This window comes from Cheilinus undulatus, linkage group 17 (assembly GCF_018320785.1).
Source record: "Cheilinus undulatus linkage group 17, ASM1832078v1, whole genome shotgun sequence".
NCBI lineage: Eukaryota > Metazoa > Chordata > Actinopteri > Labriformes > Labridae > Cheilinus > Cheilinus undulatus.
Genome location: NC_054881.1, coordinates 43,015,090 through 43,033,263, shown reverse-complemented (window position 1 = coordinate 43,033,263; position 18,174 = coordinate 43,015,090). Strand labels below are relative to the sequence as shown.

The 18,174-nt window shown below is 40.4% G+C and overlaps 1 protein-coding gene across 1 annotated transcript in view; it reads left to right on the top strand.

Annotated features, from left to right (window-relative positions):
- Positions 1-1,141: 1,141 nt before the first annotated feature.
- scai (suppressor of cancer cell invasion) overlaps positions 1,142-18,174 on the top strand; it is a 29,974-nt gene continuing 12,941 nt past the window's right edge. Inside the window, exons 1-5 of the mRNA XM_041810199.1 lie at positions 1,142-1,412; positions 7,617-7,741; positions 15,992-16,087; positions 16,354-16,440; positions 17,337-17,435. Of these exons, the coding sequence (XP_041666133.1) occupies positions 7,635-7,741; positions 15,992-16,087; positions 16,354-16,440; positions 17,337-17,435 (389 nt within the window). The 5' untranslated portion in view covers positions 1,142-1,412; positions 7,617-7,634. The remainder of the gene's footprint in view (positions 1,413-7,616; positions 7,742-15,991; positions 16,088-16,353; positions 16,441-17,336; positions 17,436-18,174) is intronic.

Below are 18,174 nucleotides of genomic sequence, written 5' to 3'. Positions count from 1 at the left end.
TTTAGTCTCATACTTTTGAGTATTTTTCATGATTTTGTGAGCTGGGACAGAAGGCTTTTAGGTTCTCTGCTCCTTTTGCATGGAATAATCTGCAGACTGAGTTTAAACTGCAGAACCTGAAGTCTCTGGATGTTTTTAAATCTTTAGTGGAAACTCTTGGAACAAACTGTCTCTGTTTTAGCTGATGGTTTATTATCACTCTACCTGTTGTTGATCACGAACTGTGTGTATATCTGTGTTTTAGCTGATGGTTTATTATCACTCTACCTGTTGTTGATCATGAACTGTGTGTATATCTGTGTTTTAGCTGATGGTTTATTATCACTCTACCTGTTGTTTATCATGAACTGTGTGTATATCTGTGTTTTAGCTGATGGTTTATTATCACTCTACCTGTTGTTGATCATGAACTGTGTGAGTTTAAATGTGTTTGATTTTGAAACTATGGCTGCCATTCTTTAAAAAGAGATTTTTGATCTTGGTGGGACTATCCTGGTATAATAAAGGTTAAATAAATACATTTTTACTTCTCTCTCATATTTGACTTTTTTTCTAAGAACGGTTTTTATGAAGTCGTTCTGAATTTTTCCCCCATATTTTTGACTTTTAATGTCATCATTTTGACTTGACTAACAACTAAAAGCTTCTTTAATTCTAGTTTTTTCTTCTGCTTTAAGTGAGCTTCCAAACGTTTGTACTGATGTGTTTTCACAGCTGTTTGTTTTGTCCTGTAATTTAATGCTGAGGCTGAGAGGGTTGAAGAAAAAGCTGTGACAAGAACATTTGAGATTTTTCTAAATAATCGCTGCATATTATAATCTTTGTGTTAATTTTCCCTGCTAGATATTTACATTTTAAAGTAATAACACTTTCTAAACAAGATATTAAATACAATAAATTCATTTTTAGAAAGGAAACTCAAAAACATATATTTGTTAACTGTTGATTAAGAGAAATTATAAAACCATTTATAAATGTATAATTTAAGAGGTCATTCATTAAAATGAATTTTAGTAAACGTCAATAGAGTTTTATGCACTAATTTTTACATTAGCTGAGTCTACATGGGGGTCCGTGGGATCCGCTGAATGACGAGGCTTTTATTTTGAAGCGTTAACCCGGAAGTAGCTAGCCAGTTGTAGTGGCTGGTAGCCAGCGGCGGTCTCCTCCTGCTGTCTCCTCTTCTGTCACAGGACAAACAGCCTTTCATCACATCCAGAGGAGGATTGGAGCTCCAGCTCACGGACAGCCGCTCGCTCCTCTCCGCGGGGCTCTCGGTGCTCTCTGCCCGGCTCTGGGTCGTTCATCCGCGGTCGGAGATGCCATCGGAGCCGCTCCACCTTCACAGCTCGTCGCGGGTTTTACTCTGAGAAGCGTCCGTGTTCATTAACGTTAGCCGGCTGGCTAAAGAGGTAAGAGAAACCCGGGGCGACAGGCTGTCTGTGGCGTTCATGATCTCCTTCTTAACGGCTCTTTAATGATGGAGCTGTCCTCGGTGGAGTCAGCCCACGGTGGGGAGAGAGGAGAGGGCTGGGCGGTAGGGACCGAAATCTCTGCTGGGTACTCCAGCTGAATGCCGCTACGTTAGAGAGAGCTCAGGTAATTTAGAGAGACACCAAAACATTTTACACCAGAATGATGAACCTTAGAGTGAATCTAGTGAGAATGAAACTGTACTCTCACCGGTCTGACAGGACAATAGTACCTGGAGTCAGGGAGGATTGTTTGTGATGATAATAATCAGCTGATCAGTCCTGCTTATTGTCTAAACGTGGGTCTGCTCTGATCCTCTGGTTTAGTTTCACACAGCAGGAACCAGCTGATGTTTATCTGCTGTCCAGTCTCTTTAATGGTCATATCTGCTTCACCCACCTGTGCTGGAAATGAATGGAGTTTAAATTTCAACCCCTAATTCTGGCCTCACATGATCATGAAGCCAGATCATCTGGATTCAGTGGTTGCTCTTCCACATGCCATGGGAATAGATGCATTTTTAGTGATATCCATGCCATTATTGATCCTGCATTCAGTTATTGATTTCCATATCGATTCCTTCCTGTGAATTTTAAACCACTGTTAACTCTACTTTATTGAGTCTCTTTCTCTAGAGACGTCTGCCACCTTCAGTGAGAGTCGATGACAAGAACTCTAACTCTGATAAACATCCAGGGTCACAGAGGAGAACGTACGAAAATCTACAAAAAAACTCTTTAGTTATAAACGTCTCCGTTAAAACCAACTGCTCTCTGGATCTTCACTCCCTGAACTTTAATTAGAAAACAACACATTTTCTTTAACACGTCAAACCTTAAAATAAATGAGGGCTGTCAAGATTAATCGAGTTAATTGCAGTTAAAGGTCACGTATTTTACCCTTTTAGGACAGGTTTATATCAGTCTCAGAGGTCCTGAAACATGCCTGTGAAGTTTGTAGCTGTAAAAACACTCCAGTATTGATGTCTGCTTGTCTAAACTCCTCTGTTCCAGCCCTGCTCAGAACCAGCTGTTTCTGTGTCTGTGGCTTTAAATGTTAATGAGCTGTCTGACTCCACCCCTGACTCCACCCCTCTCAGGAAATTTATGTGGCTTAAAGGGTGTGGCTCTCCTGATCCTCCTCTCAGCTGGCAGCTGAGGGGGAATCAGGGGAGGAGGGCGGAACTTCCTTCTGGGCAGGGAGGGCCAACTTAACCTGGGGGTGGGGCTAACTCCCCACATGACATCATGAGGGGAAAATCTGAGAACGGCTTGTTTCAGCACACGTTTTCTGGGATTCTCTGGTACTTGAGGGGACTGTGGACGGGCCGGGGGCTCGTACTTGCATGAAGTCCGTGTTGGACAGAGGTTGCATGTCGCTCTGTTCTGGTCAGCTCCTCAGAACTGAGCCACACTTTCGACCGCTTCAGCCTGTTTTTGTGTTTTTGTTTTTGTGAACGTTTACTTCCTCGATGTCACTGTTCTTGTTCGCTGACTGCCTCTTGTGTTCTTCAGGGCACGTAGAGGTCAGGCGTGGATAAGAGAATTATAAAGACTAAATGTAAATGATGTTGATGGAACCTACTGGAACCAGTTCTCCATTCACATCCCTACTTTTGATATTCTGGCCTTTCAACGTTTTGAAAAACTTATTATGAAGGCTGTCAAAAGATCAACATTTTGAATCATAATTAATCTCTTTCTGTAGTTAATCGTGGTTAATTGCACTGTTTAATCGCATCCTATAATTCACTGCTTTGCTTTTTAAATGGTGTTTGTGTTATTTTGGGTTTTTGTACCGTCTTAAACAAAAAGGTGACTGACTTCCTGTTTCAGTCCAGAGCCTTCATAGACAGATTGAAGATTTTAACGTGAACTTAACCTCGAGGAAAGGAACCCGGACTGAAAAGGAAACACCTGAAGAGTAAAAACTGATAACGCCGGGGTCAGGTGACGTCTGACTCGTCCACTCTGGAGCAGAGCTGGAGTTTTACATCGCTGCTGCTGCAGGGATGCAGAAAATAAGGCACGCGATTAATCGAGATTAAAAATATTAGTGTACTAACTGTGGATCATAGTTAACCGGGATGGACGTGATTAATCTCGACAGCTTTACTCATCATAACCATAAATACGAATGTTTTTTACCCATTTAGTTTCATGGTTGAATCCATAAACGGTATCAGTTTAGTTTATTTTTAAAGGGGCAGTCTGCATTTTTGATCATTCATACACAGAGAAAGAAAACATGGCTGCACCAGATTCAGTCGCTGCTGTTCCTCAGTCTAGTCAGTAATTTATGTTTGGTAATTCTGATCCAGTACCAATCAGAGTAATCGAGCAGCCCTAGAGCTATCTGATGAACAGAGCCGGGGAATACAGCCTGAAAAAAAAAAACACACCAGATGTGGTTTATAATATATTTATATTGCATTCTTGATGATTTGCTGATATTTCCAAACTCATTTTAGCTGATATTGATAAATATTTGCCATTTTATAGTAAAACAAAGGACTGGGAGAAAAAATCACTTCATCAAAGTATCATGAAATTTTATCTGGTGATTTATCGTATGGTCTCGTTCACCAAGTATGGATTTTTTTTTCAAATTTACTGCTAACATAAGCTGAAGTCTATGATAAATGAAAAATAAAATCCATTGTTTGTCCAGTGAGGTCTGCAGAGGTGACGGTCATAGCGCAGGAGAAAGTTAGAACAACAAACATGGCGGCACCAGAGGAAGGACTTTAGGAATGTAGACAGGGCATGAATGAGACATGACACACGAGGTTAGCAAGACGTGCTGCATGAAAATAAAATACTGCAGAAATACGACAAACATGAGGGCAAGACTAATGCTGAATCAGCTAAACAGTTGAAAAATGGTGTAGATCGCAGTATATGGTATTGCAATACTCGCTGTGTAGCAAAATGTTTAAAACCGCAGTCATATCGAATCCTGACCCTTGTATGGTGATAATATGGTATTGTGGGGCCACTAGTGATTCCCACCCCTAGTAAAACATCAGGTGTGTTCTGTCAAAAACGACAACGTTTTCGAGTGAAAACACAAAAGCTTTGTAGCGTTTTGGTTGTCCGTTTACACGGCAACAGCGTTCAGGTGCCTGAAAAGGGAACATCGTGGAAACGGGCTCCAGAGTGGAAGTTTTTCAAAATGCCCCCGTCTCCGTCTCCGTGTAAACAGGGAGAACGACACTTTCTGAAAACGAACATGCGCACTGCAGCTGCAGTAAATATCCATGCACGAGTAGGCTTATAACGCATGCACGGATGGGAAGACCAAAACAAAGATGGCTGACACCAGTGTACTGTTCGTGCTCCTCACTCTTTTGAACTTAACTGTACTTGTCCAACAAAGTGTTGATTTACCTCACCATCGCTTGGATTGGCGGAGACGTACTTCGTGCCTGCACCAGATTCTGACTCAGAATCTGGTGCAGGCACAAAAATCACATCGCCATCTACTGGCCTGGCATGTATACTACATCGTTTTTGGTGTTTCCGCAGTCTCGCGTGAACAGAGATCGTTTTGAAAATGTTGCCGTCTGAACGTGGAACTTTTTGGAAACGAAAACGGAAAACGAAGCAAAACGTTGTCGTATAAACGGGGCAAAAGAGAGGTAGAGTCCATCAGAGCTGAGGGAGGAGGGGAAGGTCGACAGTCTGGTACCCTAGCACCCTAGACCAACACCTAAACCTGACGGTACATCCCTATCCTCAGCTGGTATTTAAGGTGGATTTATGGTTGATATGGCTGATAGACAGGCTGTAGATACCAGCAGAAATGTTCTTATCTTCTGACACTGATATCACGCTGATGTTGTTGTGCATCCCTAATTTTATCACTAATATTTAACTAAATTAAAGAGGATTTCCCTTACACCTGTAGACCTGCACTGTGAAGTTAATTTACATGAACACTCGGGGTCTGAGACTTGTTGTCTTCCAGTACAACATTCCCATTAACTAACTTTTAACTGGTCTGATGATTTATTTTAACTTAAAATCAAACCATGTTGCTCTACCATTTATCCCTTATGTAAATCTATCTGTGCGTCTTTAAATCTGCGGTGCTGCCCAGCCCTAGCATGTGTGTTATAGCTTACAGCTAAATGAAGCCTGGTCTCATTAGTAGCATGCTCGTTAGCTAGATTAATGTTAACCAGCTAAGCGCTGTCAGAATTAACCTAGTTTGCATCGCAGCTGACTTTCCATCTAAGGCTGACCACATTTCTGATCCTCAGATTCATTCTTACACGTTTTAAAGTGACTGACTCTCTTTGGTTGATGGTTGTTGAAATGCTGAAAAGCTTTTAAAGCTGCTGTGTTTCATTAGACAGCTTTAAAGGAGGAGAGGGAATCCATACATCTGAGGTATGAAATGTTGTAAATGTTAGCACATTTGTTCCAACATGCCGGCATTTTCTTGTGATTTTTGTTGACTGAAAACAAACGGCTCATGCCGTCCTGCACAGGGACGCTGGCAGCATCCCTCCATCCCTCACAGACTCCGAGTCCCAGATCCTTGGTCTTAGTTGTTTGTATTCATGTCAGAATCAACTTTCCATTACCTCCTGGTGGTTCTACAGGAGCTTAACACCATGAACAGGCCGCCTCCTTTGACCTGATTGCCATGCGTCTTTGAGATGGAGGGTTTGGGGCCGCTGTGAGAATGAAATCTGGGACATCCCAGGTCAACCTAAAAAAGGTGGCCATGTGACGCATTTCCTCCTCGGTTACAGTGAACATACTTATTTCTGTTGGCGTTGAAGTAGGCCATCTGTGGAGCGCTGTGATGTCTGCAACCAGCAGCGTCTAACTTTAGTTTCACCCAAATGAAACGTGTGGCTGCGTGGGGCTGCAGACTCTTCTGATGGTTAATATCACTGATACTGCTCAGACATGCAGCTTCGTCAGTGCCAGCAGGGAAGGCCTGATCATGTTTCTCCTCTGAGATGATACCAGTACCAATATATTCAGGCTGGTTTCATGTTAGAGACCCAGGCCCAGATCTGAGTACGCTTCACCCCAAAGTCTGGTTCCATTTGAAATATTTCTCTCTGACGATGCGACAGATAACGTTGTCAGCTCATGTCTGTTTCTGATATCATGCTGATAAAATTGTATATCCCTGTTATGTAAATGTGCAGGATTTACCAATGTGAAAGCAGACCTGCAGTAGGGCAGGGCAGTTATTCGCAAAGTAGATTAAATCGCAATATGGCATGCTGCAATTTTCAAATCACAGACAGTGAAATATTTCTTTAACTAAAAAAGTGTCAAAATATCAGTTTGATACAATCTTTTTTCTTTTTTAATGCTTTATACCGCTGTTACTCAACCCTGCTCAACCAAAGAGCCAAAATGTTGAAAAATATCTTTGCAAGAGCCACAATGTGGCAAAATGCTCAAAAAGCAACAAAATGGGCAAAAATGGGGAGGAAAAGGGTCAGAAAGTAGCGAAAAATGGGTGAGAAGTGACCAAAAAATGAGTTACAGTTGGCAGAAAATGGTCCAAAAGTAGCAAAACTGTGGCAAATAAATGAGTGAAAAGTGACTAAAATGGGCAAAATGCAGTCAAGAGTGGCAAAAATGGACAAAAAAACCTTGAAAAAGTGGTATTTAATGACAAAAAGTAGCTTAAATGGGTGAAAGTGGGGAGAAGAAAGGGTGAAAAAGGGCAAAAATGGGATAAAAGTGGCTAAATGGGTAAAAAGCCTTCAAACCTTCAAGTATCCTTTTAATTTTTTTAATGAAAATCCTACTTTTCTTGCTCATGCATTTATTTTTCCTCATCAAAATGTGAAGAATATGAGAAATGATCAGCCCCTTCAATAAAGCATCGATATCAAATTTGCTATATGAGTCAAAATGGCAGTAAGATATTTTTTTTCTAAATTTAGCCCTAGTTTAACTTATCTAATATTGTACTTGTTAGAATATAGAATGATTTCTTGCTGATGTTTGTTGAACAACAGAAAAATGAGGAACCTAAATAACCGCATTTTAAATCGCAATATTGCAGGAAAAAATTTCAATCAAAATATTTTTGCAAATCGTTCAGCCCTAACCTGCAGTGAGGAGGGACAGTCTTAACGCCGTATTTCCTCTTTGTGTCTCCAGGTGTGAAAAGCGAGTGTCATGACTGGAGCTGAGACTGAAGATGACATCCCGCTAAGTGAAAGGAAGACTGTCACAGATTTCTGCTACCTTCTGGACAAGTCCAAACAACTCTTCAATGGGCTGAGGTCAGTTCTTACTCACACTGGTGTTTCCTCTCACCTGAGAGACATTTCATAAACAAATGCTCTCTACCTGTGGATGCACAGGAAGGACGGATAAACACGGAGCCAAATATTCACAGGACTGCGGGAGGTTTGTTCATGTTGGAGCTTTGAGCAGGACGTGATGTACGAGAGCCAGCGCTCACTGCCAGCACATGAGTGTGTTGTTTTTATGTAAGCGTGTAGAGCTCAGGTGTGTGTAGAAGAGGATTTCATGTTGGCAGTCTCAGGTTAAAGCTAAAACAATCCCTATCTATCACAGATAAGCCACATTTATACTCCTGATTAGTTTGGGCAACATTTCTGCTCTTATTCAGTGGATTATGTGAACACAAACCCTTACAAGCCATTTATTCACTTAAAGCTTCTGATTCATTTGCTAACTCAGATAAAAGTCTGTCTGTTTTGAGGTGTACGTTAAATGTTTTGGAAAAATAGAAGCACGTGAACAACTGAGGACTGTGTTCATTAAAAGCTGCTCTTCAAATGGTCTATTGACTAAACCATGGGTGTCAAACTCAAGGCCCGGGGGCCAAATCCGGCCCATGGTGCAGTTATACCCAGCCCACCAGTATGACGTCTGCAGATTTCCTTCACTATAAAAATGTAAATTTAACCTCAGTGGTTGAAAATATCCTTGTTAAGCCATAAAAAATGGAAAAACTAAAGAGTAAAAATGTATCAGATAAAAAGTCAGGAATGTGGGGAAAAATTCTTTAGTGTTTTCATTTCATCCTTTCGATATTGCATCTCAGAATCACAACTTAAACCTATGATTTTGACTTTTTATTTTATATTTTAACCTTTTCATTTCATAATTTTAACTTTTATCACACATTTTGACCTTTTTGATTTACAATTTTAAAGTTTAAGTAAAATTTTGGCCTTTTTAACTAAATATTTAAAATTTCATCTCATGTTTTGACCTTCCAATTCCAAACTTTCACTTTTACTCTCATATTTTTACCTGTTAGACTTAAAATCTATGATTTGTACCAGAGGTGACAAACTCAGTCACAGCAGGGGCCAGATTCTGGATTCAGGACTAACCTGAGGGCCTAGCAGGGTCACCTTTAAACCATAAACTGTCAACCTCATTTCACCAGTAATAAAATATGAAAAAAAAACTTAGCACTGAGGATAAATGATTCTGACATTTAAAAAGTTAATAAGAAAAGTTTAAAGGCTCACAATCTGAGAAAAGTAAATTTATTAGTTCAAAAAGATCAAAACATGAAATTAAAATTGAAAAATAATGTCTTTTAAAGGCAAATATATTAGAAAGAAAGTCAAAATCATGAGTTTAAAAGGTCAAAATATGAAATAAAATTTAGAATCATGAAATTAAAAGTCAAAATATGATTCCAAATTTTTAATTGTGAGTCTAAAAGGTCAAACTATGGGATTATGAAGTCAAAGTTTTGAGTTGAAAATATGAGGTAAAATACAAAATAATTGGTTAAAAAGGTCAAAATATGACTTAAGAATTAGAATTATGAATCTTAAAGCTCAAAATATTCTATGAGAAGTCAAAATTATGAGTGTAAATGCTCAAAGTATGAAATTAAAGTCAGAATTCTAAGTTTGAGTCCTGATTGTGAGATGCTAAGTTGAAAATGTGAAATTAAAACACAAATGAATTTCTTTTCCCACATTCCTGACTTCTTCTCTAAATATTTTTACTCCTTACTTTTTCAGATTTTGTGACTTAACAAGGAAATCTTAAATCATCAGGATAAGTTCACATTTTTATACTTGAGTAAATCTGCAGACCTCAGACTGATGTTAGAACAGAAATATCAGATCAACTTTGGGGCCGGATTTAACTGTTCCAGGGGCCGGATTTGGACCCCGGGCCTTGAGCTTTGCACCTGTGATCTATATTTATTTTTACTTTCTATCTCATATGTTAACTTATAAAAACATTATTTTGATGTTTAATAATGTGTTTTTACCTTTTGAACTCCTTCATTTAATTTTTTAATCTCAGAGTTTGAGCTCTTAAACTTGTCATTTTGGCTTTTTTGAATTTCAAAAGGTTTTTTGCCCATAATTTATCACTGATAAAAAATGAGTTCACAGTTTATGGTTGACCCTGTTCGGCCCTCAGGTTAGACCTAAATCCAGAATCCGGGCCCTGCTCTGACTGAGTTTGACACCCCTGGACTAAACTGTTAACCACTGTCTAGTTTTCATGGCATATTTCACATACTGAGGGAGAAAAGCCGTTAAAAGTGTCCTTCTGGCCGTTGGTGTGGCTCAGTGGGTGGAGCGGGCGCCCATAAGCAGAGGCTGGTTGTGGGATCGATTCCTGGTCTCGGCTGTGACATTGGACAAGGTGGATAGTCGCGCCGATCCAAACCAAACCATGCTGATTTACTTCTCCATCACCAGTTTGGCCGCGCCGGGCTACGCTGAGCCGTGCCCTGAGTGGTCCTGCCCATAGAGCAGGGACCAAGCGTGCCTGTCCCGCCTCCAAGCATGCCGCAGTGACGTCAGAGCAGTCCGTAATCCTACGGCAATCTCTCGCAGATGTGTTTAAGTAGCAACAGCTGCACTAATCTTCGACATCCCTGCTGGATTAACAATAGAAGAAGAAACTTTGGAGTAGGAACAATGGGTGCATCTTCTTCTTCTGGCTGAACTAATCGACTCAAAACGTTGCGTCGTCAGCTCAAGGCCCGCCCTCAAAAAGGTAGCTCTGTTGTGATGGGAAACAAATCCCCCGCCGAGTCAAACCAAGTCTAGCTAAACTGCTCAGTCTAATGAAAAGACCCATTAGATGGACTTTCATGGGGGATGCTTGGGGACTGAACTCTCAGCTGATGTCAGTGAATGCTCATGATTCTCTTTAAACATGACTGAGATACAGCAACAGGGCGGCAGCTTCCTGTCTGCTTATTCAGCAGTCTTTGACGTGACATCCAGCATTTCCACCACAATGATAAAGACGTCCAGACTGTTAGGGCGACTCTGCCATGACAGCAAACATCTCCTGTTACAATGATGAGAATTAAGAATGTCTCTGTGTTTTTATGAACTGTAATGTAAAAACTATAACATAGGAGTAGTCATTTTTAGATGAATAAAGACAGTTCAGGGTGACAGTTCTATCGTAGCGTTAGTGTTGGCTGGTGGAGGTGCTGGAGCACCAATCAGCTGATCACAACGAGCCCATCTAGGGTGTAAATAGGTCAGTGATGCTCTGCTGATAATTGCTTCAGTTACATAACCACAAGAGAAATAAAAACTCTTTCTGTTTTAGATCAAACGTTGTAAAAACAGGTAAAAATAGAGTTGGATCAGGTCAGAGATGGTTTCAGAGCTATTTTTGTTTTTATTACCAGAGGAATGTTGGAGTAAGTCATCTAAAATCTAAGATTCCATGTAGATGCTGAACTCATCATCACTGGTATATCTGAACGGGTTTATGGGACGATTAAAAAAACAAATATCACTTCCTCTCTGCTCCTCTGCATCACAGCGTGCAGCATGCAGAGACATTTTTAAACATCAATCACTGTTTTCTGCCAAACTCCTCACCATGATTTATGCCAATATTTTAAAATAATTTGTTTCTACCATATCTGCTGGGAGGGTTGTGTAAAAATCTGGGCGACATTTAAAGAGACTTAGAAAAAAGGACATCCTGAAACATCCTGTGCTAATAAATTTACTGTTATGTAGTAAAGATGGTGTTAACAGATGGCCTATCAGGTTCTAAAGTAGTGAGGTTTTTTATTATTAGGAAAAGAAATTTGAAAATAGATGATAAAATTTACATTCTGCATGACTGCAAATGTAGAAATGTCCTATTTTCACACTTTATTTCAGCTCCATATGTAGTGAGGAAAACACTGCAGACATTTCTGCTGCCATCTAAACTAATATCAGGATTAAAGAAGCCTCTAACTCAGTGTTATTCAACCAAAGAGCCAAATTGTTGAAAAAATATATTTGCAAGAGCCACAATCTAAGTGGTGAAAAGCGGCAAAAACTGGGAGAAAAGTGGCAAAAATGGGCGGGAAGTGACCAAATAATGAGTTAAAAGTGGCAAAAACATTGCAAAAAATGAGTGAAAAATAACTAAATGGGCAAAAAACAAAAAAAGGTGGGAAAAATGGGAAAAAGTGGCATTTAATTGCAAAAGGCAGCTTATATCATATTATATACATATGGGCAAGAAGTGGCGAAAAAGGGGCAAAAAATTGCAAAAAGAAGAGAAAAGTGACAAAAAGAAATGGCAAAAATAGGCTTAAAGCAGCAAAAACAGGCAGAAAAGTGGCAAAAAGGGCTTTTAACTGGCAAACACTGGCAGAGAAGTGGCAAAAAAGTCAGAAAGTGGCAAAAATGAGTAAAAGTTGCAAAATCTTGGAGAAAAATGAGCAAAAAGTGACTCAAATGGGCAAAAATCAGAAAAAAAGCTGGGAAAAATGGGCATAAAATATGAATAAGTGGCAAAAAGGGAAATTTGTGGCATTTAATTGCAAAAGGCAGCTTAAATGGGTGAAAAGTTGCAAAAAAGGCGACAAAAGGGGCAAAAAATTGCAAAAAGCTGCATTAAAGTGTCAAAAATGGGCTAAAAGCAGTAAAAATGAAATTACAGAAGCAAAAAATTGCAAATAAGGGTGATGGAAATATGCAGACAAAAATAGAGGTTTACAATTAAGGCCTACTGTGTAAGTGTGGGGAACAAACTGATTCATGTGACTTGCAGTGGATAATTTCTGAGGTCAAAATTTTCCTTTTTAAGGTTTTCTGGGGGAATAACATTTCAAATGAAGACGTAATAGAGCCACATGTCGCTCCAGAGCCAGGCGTTGAGTATCACTGCTCTAATGTGTTTATTTTCTTGCTGCTGGAACTGATTTGATCATATTTAATGTTCTGGCATCTCCGCTGGTTTAGTCAGTGGTCAGTCTACGTAGCTTTGTAGTGCACTGGGACCTCCTACAGGGGGCAGCATAACCTGATAGAAGGAGCAGAGAAGTCCTTATTCTGTCAACGTCCTTTGACAGGATGTTTCATTTTTTTATGCTGGAGTACAAATATAGCCTTTGTCAGAGTGTACACAGTTTCCCTTCAAACAGAATTATATGTCAGTTACTAATGTTAAAAACATGGAGGCCATATTGAACTGAACTGTTTGGAAAGTAAAACTAATCTATGATGTGCACAACTACCCAAAAATAAAGCAGAAAAAACTGACGCAACTTTAATGGAGAGTGTTTACAAAATTGTGTAAAAGGTCGAATCATTGAGGGGAAATTGGCAAAAATGGGTTATAGCTGAAAAACCAGCAGCAACAATGGGTCAAAAGTGGCTAAAATGGACAAAAAAGCATCAAAATAGGTTAAAAGCTGCAAAATGAAAGGTTAAAAGAAGCAAAGTGGTGTCAAAAATGGGCAAAAAGAATCAAATGGGTCAAAAATGGGCAAAAGTATTAAAAATGTACATAGAGTGGCAAAAACAGTGGCAAAGTGGCATATAAGGGCAAAAAAAGACAGCAAAAATGGGGTTCCATGTGCCAAGACTGGCAAAAACAGCAAAAATTGTTTTAAAGTAGCTTAAAATGACAAAACAGTGACCAAACACCCCGGCCCTGGCGGGTCAGACCGGTGGTTCCCAGCTGTTTTCCATTGAGCCCCACCTACTTGTATCTAAAAACACTTTTTGCCCCCACAGGACTGATGTGTAAAAACCTGAATACGCTGTGGTCAAAATGAACATCAATTTACCTGGAAGTCACCTGCTCATAGGTGTGATGTACTAGTCTTTTTCTGAGTAGGAGGAGCCAGGTGTCCTGCTGGGAGCTGCAGGTGTGAGGATTTAACTGTAGGGGAGAATCAACGCTTCTCTGCTAAATCAAGCTCTTTACAGCACACACTGCCAGAGAAAACTTTCAGAATAATGATCTCTGTCATTATATTTCTCTAAATGATCTGTTTTACTAAGAAGGTTTTTGTGAATGCATGTGAAAACAGCCCGTCCTGCAGCTCAGCGGGGAAGAGTTAAAGCCTACCTGGCTCCTGCAGAGGGATGCTGTTATGGACCGCTGTTTTTAAGGCTACCAGGACGTTTGCTGCAGAATCTAACAGACCAAGACGAGATTAGAACCCCGGACTGTCTCTTAAATAACTTGGCCTTTAAATAATTCAGCGCTATCCGTGTTTTTGATGGAGTGGATTTGTCCATAAGCTCAGGGAGAGTGTGAGAGCAAACAGACAGAGCGGCCATCTGGAGGAACAGGAGTCAGTGAACGCATCGTGTGATTCAGAGCCAAACAAGGCGCCACAGATCCAGGATCATGAACTGAAGGATGGAGCACACAGACAGACTGCTCCTTGTGTTTAATCGTCACCCTGACGTTGGTATCAGAGCAGAGGATGAATCACTGGCGATATTCATGTGTTAGTCAGATCTGATGCTGCATCCTCATGTTTGAACCACTGATTTATCATCAACTCTCAGAACATCTAAAGATTTGACAATTATGGAGCTTAGGTGAAGAACTGAGCTCCAAGTTTGACATCCTTGATGATGACTCAGAAAATTGTCATTTATATCAGCTGTAAATATTAACCTATATCAGCTGTAAATGTTGGCCTATATCAGCTGTAAATGTTGGCCTATATCAGCTGTAAATGTTGGCCTATATCGACTGTAAATGTTGGCCTATATCAGCTGTAAATGTTGGCCTATATCAGCTGTAAATGTTGGCCTATATCAGCTGTAAATGTTGGCCTGTATCGACTGTAAATGTTGGCCTATATCGACTGTAAATGTTGGCCTATATCAGCTGTAAATGTTGGCCTATATCAGCTGTAAATGTTGGCTTATATCAGCTGTAAATGTTGGCCTATATCAGCTGTAAATGTTGGCCTATATCAGCTGTAAATGTTGGCCTATATCAGCTGTAAATGTTGGCCTATATCAGCTGTAAATGTTGGCCTATATCAGCTGTAAATGTTGGCCTATATCAGCTGTAAATGTTGGCCTATATCAGCTGTAAATGTTGGCCTATATCAGCTGTAAATGTTGGCTTAGTTCAGCTGTAAATGTTGGCCTATATCAGCTGTAAATGTTGGCTTAGTTCAGCTGTAAATGTTGGCTTAGTTCAGCTGTAAATGTTGACCTATATCAGCTGTAAATGTTGGCTTAGTTCAGCTGTAAATGTTGGCTTATATCAGCTGTAAATGTTGGCCTATATCAGCTGTAAATGTTGGCTTAGTTCAGCTGTAAATGTTGGCTTAGTTCAGCTGTAAATGTTGGCTTAGTTCAGCTGTAAATGTTGGCTTAGTTCAGCTGTAAATGTTGGCTTTTATCAGCTGTAAATGTTGGCCTATATCAGCTGTAAATGTTGGCCTATATCAGCTGTAAATGTTGGCCTATATCAGCTGTAAATGTTGGCCTATATCAGCTGTAAATGTTGGCCTATATCAGCTGTAAATGTTGGCCTATATCAGCTGTAAATGTTGGCTTTTATCAGCTGTAAATGTTGGCCTATATCAGCTGTAAATGTTGGCTTAGTTCAGCTGTAAATGTTGGCTTAGTTCAGCTATAAATGTTGGCTTTTATCAGCTGTAAATGTTGGCCTATATCAGCTGTAAATGTTGGCTTAGTTCAGCTGTAAATGTTGGCTTAGTTCAGCTGTAAATGTTGGCTTTTATCAGCTGTAAATGTTGGCCTATATCAGCTGTAAATGTTGGCTTAGTTCAGCTGTAAATGTTGGCTTAGTTCAGCTGTAAATGTTGGCTTAGTTCAGCTGTAAATGTTGGCCCATATCAGCTGTAAATGTTGACCTACATCAGCTGTAAACGTTGGCTTAGTTCAGCTGTAAATGTTGGCCTATATCAGCTGTAAATGTTGACCTATATTGGCTGTAAATATTGGCCTATATCAGTAATTACTGGTATATCATTAATTTGCAAAAATCCAATAATGTGCATCCATACCTGACCATTATAATGTTTTTTGTTTTCATAGCAGCTGGTTCAGTGATTGGTCAGTCTAGGTCAGTTTTTAGGGTACTGGCAGCATCACCAGGCAAAAAGGAGCAGAAAAGTCAGATTCATGAAGTCACCGGCATGCTTTTACTTGCTTTGTCTGACAGAGCAGGAATTTAACCCCCTAAAAGTGATGTTAAAATGAGAGTGAAGAGGTTATATAAGAAACTGTGGCCTCTCTCCTCTGAATGCCTGTTTTCACCTGCAGAGACCTCCCTCAGTATGGACACAAGCAGTGGCAGTCCTACTTTGGACGGACGTTCGACGTCTACACCAAGCTGTGGAAGTTCCAGCAGCAGCACAGGTTCGTTCTCATCCTTTCTTTCCATCCTACAGATGGGGGACTTTGTTTTAGGCTGAAGAAGGAGGAGGAAGAGATGTTCAGAAGCTTTAGGGTTGCTTTTAGTTGATTCACAAGAAGAATGTGGACGTGCTGAGCGCTAAAAATTCCTCCTGATGCTAATGTGCGTCTTTATTTCTAAGAAGTTTTAAATGAGGGCTGTCACAGTGAAGCCCTCCCACGTGCTTTTATTGTCTAGTGCTCACTGTTTTGTGTGTTTTTATTGACAGGCAGGTTCTGGACAGCCGCTACGGACTGAAGAGATGGCAGATTGGGGAAGTCGCATCCAAAATCGGACAACTTTACTACCACTATTAGTGAGTCTGACTCTAGTGAATCACCTCACACCTTCATTGTCTTAACAGTTTTACTCCTACACTCTGTCATCCACATTTACAAAGCCCTCCAGTGTCCGCTGCTACGACTCCGTCCAAAATCAGAGAGGGAGTCTGAACTGCTGCAGCAGCCAAAAATAAAACAGCAATTGAGCAGAGCTTCCTCTTGTCCTGTAGCTATTTCTGTCCCTTTCAGGCCTTCAGGAAGAAAGAAGGTGACTAAAATGTGTTTAGTATGGCAGAAAAGGTGACAAAATGCTTCACAATAATTACAGTAGTGACAGATCACAGATTTTAACCAAAACTCAGGGACTGTAAATGTACACATTAACATCAGAGGCCAGTTTGGAAAGACGAGGAGCTCCTTTTAAATGCATCAGTGGATGCTGCTGAGTATAACTGCAGTGGAAGAGACTCCAAAGTGTCAGCGCCACAAAAACAAAGCCAAATAACCCTTAGTTTTCAAACCTAAGGGACAAGAAGACCCGAGGGCTGGGCTGAGGATGTCAGGAGGGAGCAGGTCAGAGATATTCTCATGGACTTTATAAACAGCCGAGCATATTAAAGTCTTTCTCTCATCGTGGTGCGAGTCAACCCAGACGTTCCTCTCAGGCATTTCCAGCTCAGTCTGGGCGTTCCTCATTCTGAGGCGGGAGGACTGGTGTTTTCCTGAAAGCCTCCTCAGAGTTGGACCTGCCTGGTAGACCTCCAAAGGAGAGAACCAGGAGGAACCCTGATTACTGTAGATATCTGAACCACTGGTTCCTTTTACTGTGAAGGAATGTTTCCTTCAGCAGAAGCTTTGGTTTCCAACTGAAACGCTTTAAAGTGTTCTGGAACATTCTGGTAATCCTTGTCTTTCTGATCTTGATCTTCAGCCTTCGTACCTCAGAAACGAGTTACCTGAACGAGGCCTTTTCCTTCTACTCTGCCATCCGTCAGCGCTCCTACTACTTCCAGGTCAACAAAGAGGACAGGTGAGCTGCCGCTAGGTTCTCTGAAAGTTCTCTGATCTTCAGTTCAAAAGAGTTTCGCTGCAGTTACACTAATGTATAGACCAGGGGTTCTAAACCTTTTCAGCCTGGGACCCCAAAAATAAAGGTGCCAGAGACCGGGGGCCCCCACTGTACCTGAAGGTGGCTGACCACAGCCATGCACATTCTCGAATAGTCATGTGCAGACAAGGCTGCCCATAAGGGGGATAAAGGGGAAGGTTTTTGGGATCCAGCCAAACTGGGGGCCAGCAAAATCATGGTTCATTGGGAAGTTAAGCTTAAAGTGAAATAACTTTTGTTAAAAAACATATTTAAAATGGGTAAAAGATGTTGCTTAAGTTAGTGAATAATGGCAAAAAAAATTGTGGAAGAGGTGTTGAAATTGGATTGGATATTTAAAGAACATGAATGGGTTAGAAGTGGCAAAAATTGATTAAATTGGCAAGAATGGGTACTTAAAGTGGATTAAAAGTGGCTTAAATGGCTTTAAAGTGCAAAAAATTGAGGGAAACTAGGTGGACGAGGATGAAATACTGATATAAACCGGAAAAATAGGTTAACTGTGGTTAAAATGGGAAAGAAAGGGTGTAAAAAGTAGTTAATAGTGGCAATAATGAGGTAACAATAGGCAGAAAGTGGCAAGAATTGGTTTAGAAGTGCCAAAAACAGGCAGAAAAAAGGTGGTGGAAAGGGTTTAAAATTTACACAAATGGGTTTTTAA